This window comes from Eubalaena glacialis, chromosome 7, assembly GCF_028564815.1.
Source record: "Eubalaena glacialis isolate mEubGla1 chromosome 7, mEubGla1.1.hap2.+ XY, whole genome shotgun sequence".
Taxonomy (NCBI): Eukaryota; Metazoa; Chordata; class Mammalia; order Artiodactyla; family Balaenidae; genus Eubalaena; species Eubalaena glacialis.
The window spans coordinates 107,747,124-107,762,846 of record NC_083722.1 but is presented as its reverse complement, the minus strand read 5'-3'; the positions used below and the strand labels follow the sequence as shown (position 1 = coordinate 107,762,846).

Below are 15,723 nucleotides of genomic sequence, written 5' to 3'. Positions count from 1 at the left end.
CGTGGTACAAATACCCAACGTGTGAAAAGCGCTCAACTAGAGGTGTGCGAAGGGCTACAAGAAGGGAGTGCAGGGAAGGGACTCCTAACTAACTCCAGGGGTGGGGAGTATACACACTAAAAGGAAAGATGAGGGAAGAAAAATGAAAGTAGATGGTGAGAGAGGGAAGCTGCTCAACCCTGACGTCTGCTCAAGTCCTGAGTGGCAAAGATCAAATTCATATATTGTAATGTTCTCTCTTTGTAAAGAAAAACACTACCTTAACATTTTTTACAGTGTGAAGTTAATATTTCCAAAATTGGACTTGTAAGCCATTTTTATTCTTATGTATTTTATGGAAGATCAAGTAGTCTTGAAATCTTTTCTTTTTCTAAATTCTATTGGAGGAAACCTTTACCTTTCCATTCTGGCAAATGGACACAGTTACATGGAGAAGTCATCTATTCTCATAACCACTAGGCTTTTAATGTTCTGTAGTGTTTGCAGGGCTATATCGTTACGTCAGGCGTTTTTAACTTTTTCTGTGCTCTGGCTGCCGCCTAGTGAAGCCTATGGATTCCTTTCAATGTGTAAAATATGTAAGATGTGTGAATGTAAAATAAACTACACAGGACAACAAAGGAACTCAATTATTTAAAAGAATTTACCAGAAGAGTTATCAAAAATAATAAACAAATCTCAGATTAGTAAAAAATATGTTTCTTCGTAAATAACAAATATATTCACAGGTGTGAATGCAGTGGCAAGTCTAACTACCATGATTCTTAAATACTGATAAAAGTAACTGGTATTTAGAGAGATCTATCACAGGTGTATGTGAAACAAAAACCTCTGTGATGACCATTAGTGACAAATCACACGTGCTACTGCTGATACTCCAGTCTGCTCATAACTGAGGAGAATGTCAGATTCCACTTAGAGGCTAAAATGAAAATAAATACTCATTTTATTTCTCATCTTAGTTCAGGAACCCCTCCTCTGCCTTGAAAGGAAGCCAGGCTAAGACTCCCTTGACATGAATGGCGCCCTCTCTCTGTTCTCTGCCTTGTGGGCCAGAGGAGGCTAAACTGAGAGGTGGCTACTACCTGGAGGCCGAGAGTCTCCCCAGAGCTGAGGAGACAGCGAAGAGCATCTGTGGGGACCCCACCCCAACTCACATGTAAGCCTTGTAGTTGTTGCCTATCTTCTGGACCCGGATGTCATACTTGGCGTCAATGAAAGGCTCTGCTGTGGCGTAAGTCTGGGTGAGGGCCACCACGCTGGCAATGTCCTGGAAATCGTAGTGGTTTTCCACTTTGACCTAATGTTGGAGGAAGGCAGAGAGGGAGAAAGGGACACATACACACACACACACACACACACACACACACACACACACACTGAGAGTCACAAGAGCCCTGAGCCCCCAAACCCATCAAGATGTTTCCATCCAGATGCAGACCTGAGTGCCACATCTCCCTAGGAAGTCCCTACTCTTGAGCTTCCCTTCCCAGGGCTCAGGAGCCACATTTGCTGCAAAGAACACAGGGACCAGTCAGGTGGCCTGCACTCTGCTTGCTGCAAGAGAACCGTTTGGGTAACACTCATGGCTTCAGAGGGGCCAAATGGTCTTCTCCTTGAAAAGAAGTCATCAGCAACAGAGGCAGAAGAACAGTCCACAACCAGGCTCTCTGAAAAGTGCCCTTCTTGGCCTCAACCCCAGAGCGCAGCAGCCCCAGCCTTACCTTGCCCATGCCCGAGTGAGCATGGCCGATCTTCACCACCACAGGGAACGTGGGCAGAGTCAGCTGAAAGCAGAGGAGAAAGGAATGAATTAGTCAGAGTGTACGTGTGGAATCTTACAAATATTTTTCTTGGGAACACCCTTGGAAGGGGTCTTTAAAGAACTAGTGCAACCTACTTGCCTCACAAATTAAAAAACTGAGGCCCATAGGGTGACAGTGACTTGCTTAAGGTCACAGCATATTAGTAGCAGAACTATAAGGACCCTGCTCTCCGACTTGGTACTCTCTACATCTTTAAAACTTATCGCTTCATCCTTCATGTGTCCAGCTTTCCTGTACTGAACCTGGCTTTTCTCCCCTCTTTCACACTCTCTTCCTTGCTCACCAACACCCCAAACTCACCACCAAACACAGCTTAGTATGCGAAGGCCCATTTCTGCCCAGCTTGGGGTTTGGAAGAGAGCTGACATAAGAATTCAACATGTTTATCACTCAAAAGAGATCCTTAAGAGAGTAAACATTACCTTGAGGTAGCCGTATTTTAACAGAAGAACTATGAAAACTTAAAAGAAGAAGAACTACCCTCCAAAGGCAGGATCTCAAGCTGTTACAAAATGGCGATGGAAGAAATAACACGGTGGAGGGGAAAGAGCGCTGGACCAGACGTCAGGAGACTGGCATCCCAGTCTCTCTGCAAGTCCCTTTACCTCCCTGAGCCTCAGCCTTCACGTCTGCCGAGTGAAGAGCCTGGACTGGATGCTTTCGAGATCCTGTGCAATAACACATCAGACTCTATCTTGGTCGGGTGTTGCATGAAGAACCAACCTGGACACCAGATCTCATCCTTCTCAGTAAGGCTCAGCTCTCTTTCAGTTTCCTTCTTTTCAAACATCACCACCACATCAAGATGAAAACATGTCTTTCAAAGGAAATAATGTTGACTCTGAAGAAAAGTCAGATTCCCATGGGAATCCTGAGTGTGACCAGATACTGGGAGTACCTGACCTGAGGATTTCAGTATTCCTGGCTGAGGCCAGTTGAGACTGGGGCAAAATCATGTAGTTCAATCCTACTTTACGGAGAAGGAAGTGAGGCCCAGAGAGGCAAAGGTTGCCAAGCTACCTAGTGACAGAATCAGTACCCAGCCTGCTACCTTCTGGTGGAACACTGTGTGGAAACATCCTACGACAATAATCCCATGGGTTTCTTTCTGTTCGGAGGCTCGGAGCACTATGCCCTCTGTCAAACAGTGGACAGGACTCCAGTCCCTGGCCCCAAGTGCCTTGCTTCTTTGTTTTCTAAGCTGCTCCACCGTCTATAACAAGATGTAGTCTCTCAGCTGAGTAGGGGCCTGAGATAGGAACCAGGGTGGCCTAGGGTCTGGAGAGAGCTTTGAGAACCCAGGTTTGCCCTAAGTGATGGGCTACCCCGTGCTTTGAGCCCCCAGCAAGAGCACGGTCCTCAGCCATCTGCAGAGTCTGAGCTCTGGGCACGGGAAAGCGTTTCTAAAGCACTGGCTGCTTTCTCGGACATCTCTCCCCACCCCCCAGCCGACAGAGCCAAGACACACACACACCCCAACTTTCTCTGTCCTATTCCATTACTGTTTGCTGTTGCTTTGGAGCCTCATAAATAGGGCATTGAAAACACTTCCTGCAGCTGAAAGAAGACGCCCTGAGTAGCTCGTCTCATTCCCAGCGTGCAGCTCAGCAAGAGATCCGTCCTTCTCTGTCACTGTCTCTTTTGCCTGTTGTAATTCCATCTGCCTCTCTCTGACTCCGCCTGTCTCTTCCTGTTTGTGCCTCTCTACACTCTTGTCCTTTCTGCCTGAATCACAGTCGTTTGGTCTCTGTGTCCCGGTGCATTTGTCTTTGTTGCCCTGTCTTTCGGTCCTTACACCATCCCCTTTCCCAGCCCTCCCTCTACTTCCAGAAGGCTCAGGCAAGGAAATAGAGGCTAGGAGACTCTCCTGGCTTCCCTCTTCATCTTGCTGAGCCTGCCACTGAGCCCGCCGGCCAGGAGGGCCGCTGGTCCCGCAGCCGCGGGTGGCCTACAGCCAAAGGAGGGCGGAGCCCATCGGGGCGGGACTGGCCCTAGGTCCACCTCATAAAGCCAGGGGCGAGGGGCGCGACGAGTTCTGGACAAGCCCTGGAAGGGCTGCTTGGTTCGACAGTCCCCAGAGGCTGAGTCAGGGCGCTGCCGTGACATGCCGCGGAGCCCCCGGACCGCGCCGAGCTGGGCGCTGCTGCTGCGGTTGCTGGCGCTGCTTCGGCCGCCGGGGCTGGGCGAGGCGTGCAGCTGCGCCCCCGCGCACCCCCAGCAGCACGTCTGCCACTCGGCGCTAGGTGAGTCCGGGGGAGCCCTCGAGGTCCACGGCAGGGGGTGGCTGTGTGGGGTCGAGGCGGGGCCCAGCGGCAGACCTGGAGTCTGGAGGGAAGGGGAGGAGCTCCAATCCCGCACCAGTTGCCTCCTGCTGGGGCCCCATGGGTCGGGCAGGGCCGGCGCCACAGCCACCTTGCAAGCGCGGCGACCCGCAGACTTGCGAGGGAACAGACTGCGTAAAGGGCCTCCGCAGCGACCCCCTCTCCCCTGCCTACTGCAGTTACGGGGGGGGGGGTGTCACTGAACAACAAGTCTCCGGAACTCTCGGGGGATTATTCTGATCTACTGGATGGGGGGAGGGAAAGCCAGGGGCCAGGGAGTTGCGCTTTCATTATAAACATCCGTGGGTGTCCAAGCTTATAACTGAGGTTGTCACCACGCCCTGACCTCAACACACACCTTTTGCCCTTTCTCTCCCTCTGCCTGGAATGCCCTTCCTTGAAACCCTTAAATTCCTGGCAAACTCCTATTCATACTTCAAGATCTTACTCAGGTGTCTCCTCTTCTCTGAAGGCTTCCTGACTCCTTGGTGCTACCACAGCACCTCTGTGCTCCTACCATGCTGTGCTGTTGGTCTTTCTAAGGGTGTTCTCCACCACACCAAGAGTTCTGCAGGGTGCGGACCCTGTCTGAATCATGTCTGTGGGTCTAGTATCCAGCGTTAGGCCAGGCACAGAGGAGGAACTCATAAACAGGTTTTGATTAATACCCAAGTGGCAAGAGATGAACTACCTCTGTGCAGGGTCAGGACATTTATTAATTCACTAAACATTTACCAATATCAACTCGGTCAGTCTCTCTCTGAGGCCTTGGGCTACAGCAGTAGATGACCACACACCAACTGCCCTCAAGTGGCTCCTCCTTCCTCCTCTACCTGCCGCACACCTCCACCCCACTGCACCCTGGGCTGTGGAGAAGCAGACTCCCCAAACCAGCAGGTAAAGTGCAGGACCCAACAGGCCCGAGGGTTTTGGAACTTCCAGTAACTGCAGAGGAGTTTCCCTCACATGCAGCATTCTCCCCATAACCCACCAAGACCTAAACCCAGAATTCCCTGCAGAATTCTCCAGGGGCGCCACATCATCCAGATCCCAGATGGACTGCTCCCACGTGTTGCTGCAAATTCCCTCTTTTCTCTTCCTATGCAGCGATCCGGGCCAAAATCTCCAGTGAGAAGGTAGTTCCTGCCAGTGCAAACCCTGCTGACACTCAAAAAATGATCCGGTATGAAATCAAACAGATAAAGGTACATGGGGACAGGCCAGGGCGTTTACCCCCTTGGGCTGTTAGGAGGAGTGGGGTCCGTGATCTGGGAGGGGTGGGGCTGGTAGGTGAGGCGGCCTGGCTCAGCGGTGTTGGGGTACAGATGCTCAAGTGCAGGGGATGACATGTAGGCAACAGGCCCACAGGAGCCAAGGGACAGTGCAGGACAGGCCCTCAGCGCTTGTGCATAGGGCTGCTAGAGGCACCTCCCTTCTCACTGGAATCAACCAAGGTTTAGATTGCTTTAGAGACGAAAGACCCAGTTGGGCCATCTGTGTGCAACAAATCCTGAACTAGACTTTTGCTTAATTTTTTTAGATTAAGAAAAAGTTTTTCCTGTTAAGATATAAAGTACACTCACTGACCCAGTACTGCTCTTTTGTAAATGCTTTCAGATATTCAAAGGGTTTGAGAAAGTCAACAATATTCAGTATATCTATACACCTTTTGATTCCTCCCTCTGTGGGGTGAAACTAGAAGCTAACAGCCAGAAGCAGTATCTACTGACTGGTAAGTTAAAGACCAGCAAGCGGCCCTAAGAGTCTCTGCCCTAAGGAAGGCAGTCAAGGAGGAGCCAGGGCTGACCCTGGGTAGTGAGCTGAGCCAGGTGGCATTTTCTTGGGCATAAGACAGAGCTGTGTTACGAAGAGGCAGCCTAGGTCGGGAGGAGCCTTGGTAACGTCCCTTTCAGTGCAAGAGTCCTCGCTGCCACTGCCTCGCTAGTTCACAGGTTGCTCTCCCAGCCTAGGGCAACTGGTTCCATTTCCAAACAGCTTTAATTGGTATAAGATTTTTGCTATCTTGAGCCAAATTCTGCCATTCTGCAACTCTCCCTTATGGGTTCAGCTCTGCCCTCTATTCTATGATGACCCTTCAGAGGGCTGAGGATGACAGATACATGCACTCTAGCTCCAGGTCTACTGGCTGTGGTTCCCAGACCCCTTCCTGCCCTGGCCACCTTCAATGGGATATAGCCTGTTCCTGTCCCTCCCCAGCACAGGACCCCAAACTGGACACCACACTGCAGGGGAGGTCTTAGTTACACAGAGTAAAGGAGGATTGTGTGTTTGCAAACTCCCCCTGCAATACACAGATAATAGTCACTGTAGCCTACAATTGTATTAGCTTTAGACAGCCACGACAGGTCACACTCTTGGCTCGTGGCTGACTCACATCCGAGGCCCTATTCTGGGGGTGCGGTAAAGCACAGGCCCTAACAGGAGTCTTGACTCTAACGTGATTCTGTCTCCGTGAACTTGGGCCCAGGCAGATCCCTCATACTGAACTGGTTGGGATAGAACAGTTAAAGAACCTCACAAGAATATAATCCATAAGTGAATGAATGCAACACTGAATTATTTTGCAGTTCAGGGAAAGGTATTTGTGTGGTTGTAAACAGTTAGGGAAGCTTCATTGTGTAAGAGGGATCTGAATTGGCCCTAAAGGATGAAAAATATTTAGAAAGAAGGCCAGGAAAAGAAAAACATAGCAGGTGGGGAGGACAGGAGGAGGAATTCCACTATCTGTCCATCCCCTTAGCAATGAATGACCACCTACTCACTGCCTGGCCTGGGGCAGGAGAGTGGAGACTCAGTAACAAGTCGCAGTCCTCAAAGAGCTCACAGTTCAAACTTCTGAGAAGTCACAGGCATTGGAGGCCACACTGGTAGGGGCCCCCAGCTCTGAGCATGTGCTGATCGGGACGCCTCTGGATGGGAGAGGGAGAGGCAGAGGCAGGGCATGCCCCTGAGCCCTCCAGGTCCCAGGACTAGCCAACGAGGCCACCTCCTTCCGGAGCACCTGCCCTCTGCCTGCCTAGCCCTCTCTTAGGTACGGTGGTGCATCAGGGGAAGCAGGAAATGTGCTGGCTGCCCTCACAGAGGTCAAGTCTAAACGAAGGTGGGGTTAGGTGACGAAGCACAGGCGCACTGAAAAGTCATCAGTGGCGCCTGCAGGAGAAGGCACAAGCTCTTCTGCCTAATACTGAATGCCCTCTGTGACCTCTCCAGCCTTGCCTCCTGCCATTTCAGTGACCGTTCCCAGCCCCTCGCTTCCCCTAGAGCTGAATGAAACTACTTGTGGTTGCAGTAGGTATACTGCTGAGCTACGCCCCTCTGTCCCAACATCCAGAAGTTCTTCCCCACTTGTCTGGCAGGTAAACTCCTACCCATCCCTTCAAGGCCCAACGCAAGCATCATCTGCTCTTAGACACCCTTCTTGCCCCCAGCCCTTCCACAGACAGAGATAGTTGTTCTTTCCTTTGTTCTTATACTGCATCTTGTATATAATCACACAACAGTGTCATTTTTGCCTACTTATCTGTCTTCCTTACTAGTTTTTAAGCTCCTTGGGGGCAGAGATCCTGTCATATTTATTTCTGTATTCCTGGTACCAGGTCATAGTAGTTGCTCTGTCAGTAAATGACTGAGCGACTGAAGTTCTAAGAGAGGTGTGGGCTAGCGGGGTCAGGGATGGCTTTGCGGACGAGATAGTACTAAAAAGGGTCTTTGGAGATAGGAAAGAGTTTGATAAGTAAAGAAGGGGAAGGGGAAAGACTCACCAAGATAGGTATCACTGGGGCAGGAGACTGGCCTGTGTAGATACTGGGAAGGGTTGGAAAGGGTTGAAAAGGAAGAAAGACCTACTATCTATTGAACATCTTCTGTGGGCCCACAACTGTGCTGGGAACTTCACAGACATTCTCTCATTTAATCCTGCCAATCACCTCATTATTCTCGTCTTTCAGCTGAGAAGTTACGTGACTTTCTTAAGGTCACACACTAGTAAATGATAGAAAAGAAGGGGGTTCCAGCAAGATTCTGACTTAAAGCCCACATCCCTCTGTCTACACCATGCTAACGTAAAGGCCTTCACCCCACAATTCTCCCTCATACAAACATCATCTGGTAACAGCTTTGATATAAAGACAATAGAGGTATTTCTGGTTCCTTCATTGAGCCCCATGTCACCACTGCCACCAAAAGATATTGAAGAGGCTGTGATTTGGGGCTCCTTCAAGAATCCGGGCTCCTGGAGCTCCATGAGCCGATTCCTCATGCTAGGCTCTCCTCCATCTCCCCTTGAAGGTCAGATCCTCAGTGATGGGAAAGTCTTCATCCATCTGTGCAACTACATCGAGCCCTGGGAGAACCTGTCCTTTTTGCAGAGAGAAAGTCTGAATCACCACTACCATCTGAACTGTGGCTGCCAAGTAAGGAATGTCCATTTCCAAGGTCTTTTGGGGGTAGGGGAAGGGTCTTGAGCCGTGCAGCCTCACCTTTCATGTATTCCTTCCTTCATGCATGCATGATCTATTCACTTGCTGTACTATACTTGAGATCTGCGATGGACCAGGCATCGTATGAAGCTGGGGATGGGAAAGCGAGATGGCCCATAGTCCCTGATCTCAGAGTACTTAACATTTTAGCTGGGAAGGCAGCCATCATATTAGGCAGACTGGGATAACACACTACCATTTAAAGAGAGTCTACTCTTTTTGCCAGGACCTGTAATGGTTAATTTATTTAAAATATTTAATTTACTCTTTAAAACAAATTTTTGAAGACTTAAGATTTCCATATTAAGGTGAAGAAATTAATGCTATGGGAAGTGAAGTGACTTGCTTAAGGTCAGTGGTAGAGTAAGGACCTTCAGGTCTTTCTGACTCCAGAGATGCCATTAGGGAGGCAATACTATATATATATATGCAGAGCACAGGGGGAAGGAGAACTAAGGGAGAAATTTGGAGACTAGGAAAGGCTTCATAAGGGAGGGGGCGTTTGAGTTAGGCTGTAGGAGAACATGTAGGAGTCTGAAAGGCAATAATGGAAAAAGGACATCCTACTCACTTTGATGTTGTGTGGCTATGGCTCTAGATCACCACCTGCTATACGGTGCCCTGTACCATCTCGGCTCCCAACGAGTGCCTCTGGACAGACTGGCTATTGGAACGGAAGCTCTATGGGCACCAGGCCCGGCATTATGTCTGCGTGAAGCATGTTGATGGCACCTGCAGCTGGTACCAGGGACGCCTGCCCCTCAGGAAGGAGTTTGTTGATATCATCCAGCCCTAGGAGGGACCACCACATACCTTCAAGAATCCTGAAAACCAAGTCATTTTCCTTCCCTCAGAGCTCTGGCTGTCACCACCTGCCTCATCGCTGCCAGACAATGGGAAATAACAAGTGGATGGTCTGGCCAGCATTAGGGCAGGGATGGGGCATATTACAGCTTGTGTCCAAGACCCCAGTCCAGAACCTGTCAAGGGCTAGGGAAAGTAGCATGACTTTTCTCTCCTGTCCTCAACCCTTCATCCCTGACTCCCAAACCCTTTTAGCTGAGCTGGTATTTGTTATTGATTCTGGCTTAGTTTCTTTTCCAAAGCTAGGACTATTCCTTTTTCTCCCCAGATAAATGTGCTTTCTTTTTGTCTTAACTGATCTGACAGGGGAGAGATGGTGACTATTATACATATGAGATGGTGTGGTGGCCTTGTGATGTACAAGAACAGAAGGTGGGTTGACAGTATCATAAACAGGCTGATTTGGAGAAATGAAAAGAACAACATCCTTTGGCTGTGTATCCTCTACTCCTCCTGTCTCAACTCATTCTGATCCTCTGATACACTCTCATCTGTTTGGGGGAGTGACTTGGGGGGCACGGAATCATCCAGTGTGAAGCCTACAGTGGCCTAACCTCCCTCCATGTGCTGTAATCCCCTCTTATCTTGCTAATTGGGCCAGAGGGCCTGGCCCAATTAGCAAGATAAGAACAGACTTGGGTATTGTCTCTCTAGGTTAACTATACTTAATGCCCTCAACTGACGTCCAAAAGGCTTCTCCTCTGTCTCTTTTAGCAAGTCCTTCTCTACTAGATTACTAATGTTTTCATTCCTACTTCAAAACTTTTTTTTAAGCTAAAAAAAGCCTTTCTCTTATAGAGTTGAAATTCCCACTTAGCTTTTGACACCTCAGAGAGATCTTAGGGGTCCTCTCTTGAAGGCAAATATCAGGATAGAGGACGGGAGAAAAGTAACACAAGGGCCCTTGGAGCAAAAGGATGGTAGATGAGGAATACACTTTGCACATGTTGCAGTTTTTTTCAGTGGTCAGCCTGCTAGATGCTACAGCAGGAAAAAGCCAGCTTTGAGAGCCCCTTCAGTCTTCAGCTCAGTCCCCTCTTGGACTCCCTGAAATTGCCAAGCACGGACCCCTAGGGTTCCTCAGCCTCTAGAAGGCTTCCTGAGTTGTCCTAAAAGGGAAAGCCCTGATGAGGGTCTCAAGGATTTATTAAACACAAGGGCTTAAGGTTCCAGGGCCTCTCCTGGGGAAGCTCTGACAAAAATGAAGAAGGCAGTTCTTTTCGAGGCCCAGGGCTGTTATTCATCTTCCGTGCGTATGCCAGGACCAGCCTCCTCATTCACAGAAATGGTGCAAATGGAGATTCCTTCTGGAGGTCTCTGTCCCAGAGTACCAGACTTGGAAAGCTATGGCAGAGAGAGTCTCCACTGGTGGGTTAAGGAGGACCACCAACTGACCATGCAGGCCTGGGGCAGAGTACGTGGGGCCAGAGAAGAAGAAGGGGGTTAAGCCCCAGGTCACCATGAGGGAAAAACATTAGTAACAGCCTCTGTACCAACCATCCATCCCATTTTTCTGCTCCTTCTGCCACCCTAGGATGGCCTCAGAGAAGGCACAGTGCAACCCTAGTCTTACTGAAACTTGGAGGAAGCCAAGGGAATGGAAGGGTCTGATGAATAATAACAGGAACAACACCTTACATCTGAAGAGCACTTCACACTCTTCACAGACTATTACGTAAAGAATCTCACTTAAATTATGCAAGTACCATATTAAATGCCCTGGCCAGGAATAATTATGCCCACTTGCCTTTCGCATTGGGAGACTGACATGCAGTGAGGGAATGCAACCGTCCCTGACTTGTGGTGGGGCTGGGCTAGGACCCCAAGCAGCTGGATCTTCTGATTGTTGATCCATGGGTTTGTTGCTCGATAAAATGCCCTTGTTTCTGTTCTTTCCTATGCTGTCTCCAGGTTTTGGAGACAAGGGGCTGTCAGCTAAAACCCAGCCACCCTGGCTTCACAAAGCAGGTCTGCAGTTCAACCTCAACAGAGTCTCTGGGGTTGGGAGGCTAAGGCCCTCTTCAGAGCCCCATAGTCACCATGTGGCTAAGCTCAGAGTGCGAACAGCAGAAAGACTGAAGCCCGCACTCAGTCACCTACCATTTCTTTGTGGTTGGGGTAGTATGTCTGCTCAATGAGTGGGAACTTTTCTCCTCCCAGTGTCTTGTAGACGGCCACCAGCTGGGCAAACTGCAAAAGAGAAGCAAAGGTTTCGGTTTACCTAAACAGCTCTGGAACAGACAGACAAAATGTCAATCCAACAAATATTTGTCTGTCAATCAAACATTTATTGAGTATTTGCTCACTGAGGGCTTTGTGCAAAGCGCTCTGAGGATATAAAAGAGGTGTCCCATTCCTATTCTCCAGGAACGTATGCTTTAGTTGGGGAAGGGAGAGAGTGAGCTAACATTCATTCAGTGCCTACTCAATTTTAATGATATTTCATTTAATCCTCATATCAAATTGATGAACTAGGTTCTTTATCATCTTCATTTTACATATGAAGCTCAGGGAGGGTAGGAAACTTGCCTAAAGTCACAGAGCTGCAAAGAGCTTGTAAAGCTGGGATTGAAATTTGGGTCTCTAACTCTAAACACCTTCGTCTCTAGAGATCGCAAGTGATGAAGCTGGATAGCTAACATGGGGCCCAGTCTCGGAAGTTCAAATGCCAAGCAAAGGAATGGTAGCTTTTTCCTGTAGGGAGAATGGAGTCATGGAATGCAGGAGAGACAGACCCAGTCTTCTAGGACTTACTACTCATCTACGAACTGAACTCACTGGACCTTCACCTATGAGAAGCCAGAACAGCTCCATGGGGAAGAGATGAAGTACAGATACTTAAGTGTCAGGGTTTGCCTTTGGCAAACATGTAGCACCCCTTGGTGCCCCCGACCCCCCACACTTTATAAGTGAAGAAACTGAGGCCCAGAGAGGTCACTTGCCCAAGGTCACACAGTAGTTGAGCCAGATTCATAGCCAGGCTCCTTTATTCCTAACCCATAACTCTCCCTACTCCTTGACATAGCAGCCTTTCAGGCTCTAAAGAGATAATGCTCTTCCCACAGGAAGCTTTCCAGTTCCGCCCACTCACACACAAGCTCCCCACATCCACCCCAGTGTGCTGACAGCAGGGGTAATCCAGCTTCTTCTCTCTAGTGCTACTGGGTTCACGCTCTAAGCCACTGATATCTGGAACTGCTAGTAGGAAAAGTTGCCAGATCAAATCTACCTTCTATTTATTAGAGAAAGGAAAGCTAGAACATTTTTCAAAAGCTCGGGTCCTGTTTTTGATCAGGGATGTTAGCGCATGAGTCAGTGCGGGGAGACGATAAAAGCCGGAACTGGGTTGTTAGACAACTACAGTCTTCTGATTCTTCTTGTTCTGCTCGAACTTGCTAGGTGTCCTTAGGCAAGTGATTTCTCCTCTCCAGGCCTCCTTTTCTTCATATATAAAAAGAGAGAACTGAATTTGATCAGTTCCTCAAACTTTTTACCACAAAAGAACATCTTTTTATTACATTTCCTCCCAAACTCCACGATCAAACTGTTGTTTAAGTGATCATCTGCTGTGGTCCTTTTGTGAGTAGAGATAGAATCTGTTATTCTTGAAATGCTGAAAAACATTGGAATTTCTGGGTCACTTCCCTTAGTGACACGCAGTTGGTGACTCTAGATCTCTAAGGCCTCCTCCAGGGCTGCAAGTATGATTGATGGACTCTCAAGGCCCAAAGATTTTATTATTGTCAGAGACTTGAGAGAGTCTCTAGGCCAGACATCTCATTTTACAAATGAGGAGACTGAGGCTACAGAAGCAAAGGAAAGCGCAGGCTCCCACATCATGCCTGGACTTGGGGCTGCACTGGGACAGCGCCCAGATCTCCTCCTGCCCAGTGCATTCTCCACTGTACCCTGCTGTCCTCGCCATTCTCTGGTTCTTCAACCTTCTCTGACTGTCAAGACCATCCCTCAGGCCTTTCCTGCCTTCTCTGATTCTCTCCACCACCTCATCTGACCTTTAAGTCCTGCCTGCCCACCTTGGCCTGGCTGGACTCCTGCTCTGTGTCTGGATACCTGCCTGAGCTCCCAAGGCTCTCCAGCCTCCCCGGAGAGCTGATACCAGCCCTGCCTCACAACCTCTGTCCTGCTGCAGCCCACGCCCTGGCATGGCACCAAGGCATGTGGGGCCCTATCTTCCCAGCACGTGGGATTGTTAAACAGACACCACACCGATGCCAAGAAGGCCCACGGCAGGTTCTCAGAGTCCCAGCACAGCCAAGACTAAAATGGCAGCCAGTTCCCGGGCACTAGCTGGGTCTCTGGGAGCTCATGCTACCCTCCTCCACCTCCTGCAGTCCCTTCTGCTCAAAGTACTGGGCTTGGCATCTAACCCCTGCCTCCTTGGAAACTTAGACTCAGTCACAAGCACACAGTCACCAAGTAAACAAAAGGAATATCTGATAAGGGTTATTTCCACTATGCCTAGACAAAAGAATGGATTTGGGAGCTGGGGGTGGTATTGGCAATGAATAGGAAGATAATGTTCAATATAACCACTTATCCAGTGTATCAGGAAAGACTTCTTGGATGAAATGGGATTTCAAGATCAGTCTGAATTTAATATGTTATCCTTATCCCTCCCGGAAATAAAATGCTTTCATTCAACTCATGTGCATCTGTCTCTAAAAACACCCAGAGTGACAGGATTTTCAGATAAATTTGCAGCAATATGGGATGGTGGCATTCTTGCACTCTCTGGAATGCTACTTTCATTGGTAGGTCTACTTCTGCTTCCAAAATCCCAGCGTGCCTGCCCTGATCAATTTATGAGATAGTGGATATGCTCAGAGACACTGTGATAGAGACAAGGTAGAGCCTTTCCCAATCCAGCTGAGGCCTCTCCTCACACCAAGAGCAGCCACAATAAAGAAATTTAGAAAATACGCACCAAAGTCATCATCTCAGAGGGACCCTTCCCTCACAGTCACCAAATTTGTTCATTCCCATTAACAGACAGAGAACGATATATAAAATGCCATCAGTGTGGCAGCTGCTTAGTGAAAACGAAGGGAGAACTTGGTGTCTTGCCAGGGAGCCCCGCTGTTCTCATGTGATGCCAACGGCAATGTGCTGGATTCTGAACAGGTGAGAATGTGAACCCTTACCAGATCCCAAATCCCAGGAGGGGCAAAGCCCCAGGCACAGGCTTTCTGATCTGCCCCTCTCTGGCCTCTGGCACAGTTTTGGAACATAAAGCAGGGAATTAGTTTCTTTCAGATCCCCAGTACTAGGGGACTGTAACACCAGGCTGGCAAGCTGGTGGAAGGTACTATGATTATTCCTAGTTTACAGACAAAGAAACCAGAGCACAGAGAGGTTTAGTCAGAAGGCTGATTAGTGAGGGTGCCCAGAAAAAAGCTGATAATAGCAGAATCGCCCTGTGTGGCTATGAGGGAGCCAAATTCTAACAGGTATTGAAGGGGTGAGGGCGGAAAGGGCTAGGACATGAATGTAGTAGGAAAGGTCATGTGACTAAGGGGAAACCCGGTGAAGGCCTCATATGTGCTCTTCTGTGATTAGCAACTCATTCAAATCACACAATTCCTGTAGCCTGTTTCTGCACAACTTCAGGACTCCAGATCCTCAGGCCAGACAGAGGGAAAGGCTGAACAAGTGGCAACTACAGCAGCTCCCAGATCTTTCTACTCCTTGCTCATTGGTCTTTCTCTCACACTGTCAGGTCTCCCTAGCTTCCAATGGAACAGGAAAAACTGAGTTCAGGTGTAAAAGTAGAGGTGATGGATACATTTAGTTAAAAAACACCCCCTCCAGCTCCCTGAGTCTGGGAGCTTGGGGTCTGGGAACTTCACAATCAGCCACCAGTGCCATGACCCTTGGCAAGCCAGTATGTGAGACCTGAAATGATTTTTGAAAAACAAGAAGAGGAGGATGTGATTAGGGGCAGGTGTTTCCTTCCAAGAGGACCAGCCTGGAGCAGCAAAGTTATAGGAACTGGATCCCCCAGCTGTCAGAGGGGAGGCCAGAGAAGCCCAGGACCATCACAGGCCACTTTCCCTCCTAGCGTCACTCTTCTCTCTGCTCAAACGTTTCTACTGCCTCCAAGACTTCCAGACTAGCCAAGGAGGAGAACACCAGACCAGCTTCTTCCTCACATGATAACCCAATTTATGCGAGAGAGAGTGTCATCTAGAGAAA

The 15,723-nt window shown here is 49.0% G+C and overlaps 2 protein-coding genes across 2 annotated transcripts in view; one reads left to right on the top strand and one right to left on the bottom strand.

The window, feature by feature from the left end:
• Window positions 1-15,723, bottom strand: part of SYN2 (synapsin II) — a 175,501-nt gene that overhangs the window by 26,409 nt on the left and 133,369 nt on the right. Inside the window, exons 5-7 of the mRNA XM_061197278.1 lie at window positions 11,611-11,700; window positions 1,725-1,787; window positions 1,158-1,300 (exon numbers count right to left, since the gene is read on the bottom strand). Coding sequence (XP_061053261.1) covers window positions 1,158-1,300; window positions 1,725-1,787; window positions 11,611-11,700 — 296 coding nt within the window. The remainder of the gene's footprint in view (window positions 1-1,157; window positions 1,301-1,724; window positions 1,788-11,610; window positions 11,701-15,723) is intronic.
• On the top strand, window positions 3,754-14,167 carry TIMP4 (TIMP metallopeptidase inhibitor 4). The gene is made up of 5 exons (XM_061197279.1): window positions 3,754-4,069; window positions 5,255-5,352; window positions 5,765-5,879; window positions 8,456-8,580; window positions 9,245-14,167. Exons 1-5 carry the CDS (start codon window positions 3,931-3,933, stop codon window positions 9,440-9,442), a joined length of 675 nt encoding a protein of 224 aa, XP_061053262.1. The 5' UTR covers window positions 3,754-3,930; the 3' UTR covers window positions 9,443-14,167.

What these genes read in the sequence shown, in the direction of transcription:
- TIMP4 (XM_061197279.1), top strand. Translation starts at nt 3,931, where the DNA reads ATGCCGCGGAGCCCCCGGACCGCGCCGAGCTGGGCGCTGCTGCTGCGG. An exon ending in GAAGCAGTATCTACTGACTG is followed by an intron (nt 5,880 to 8,455) that starts GTAAGTTAAAGA and finishes CTCCCCTTGAAG; the next exon opens with GTCAGATCCTCAGTGATGGG. An exon ending in ATCTGAACTGTGGCTGCCAA is followed by an intron (nt 8,581 to 9,244) that starts GTAAGGAATGTC and finishes CTATGGCTCTAG; the next exon opens with ATCACCACCTGCTATACGGT.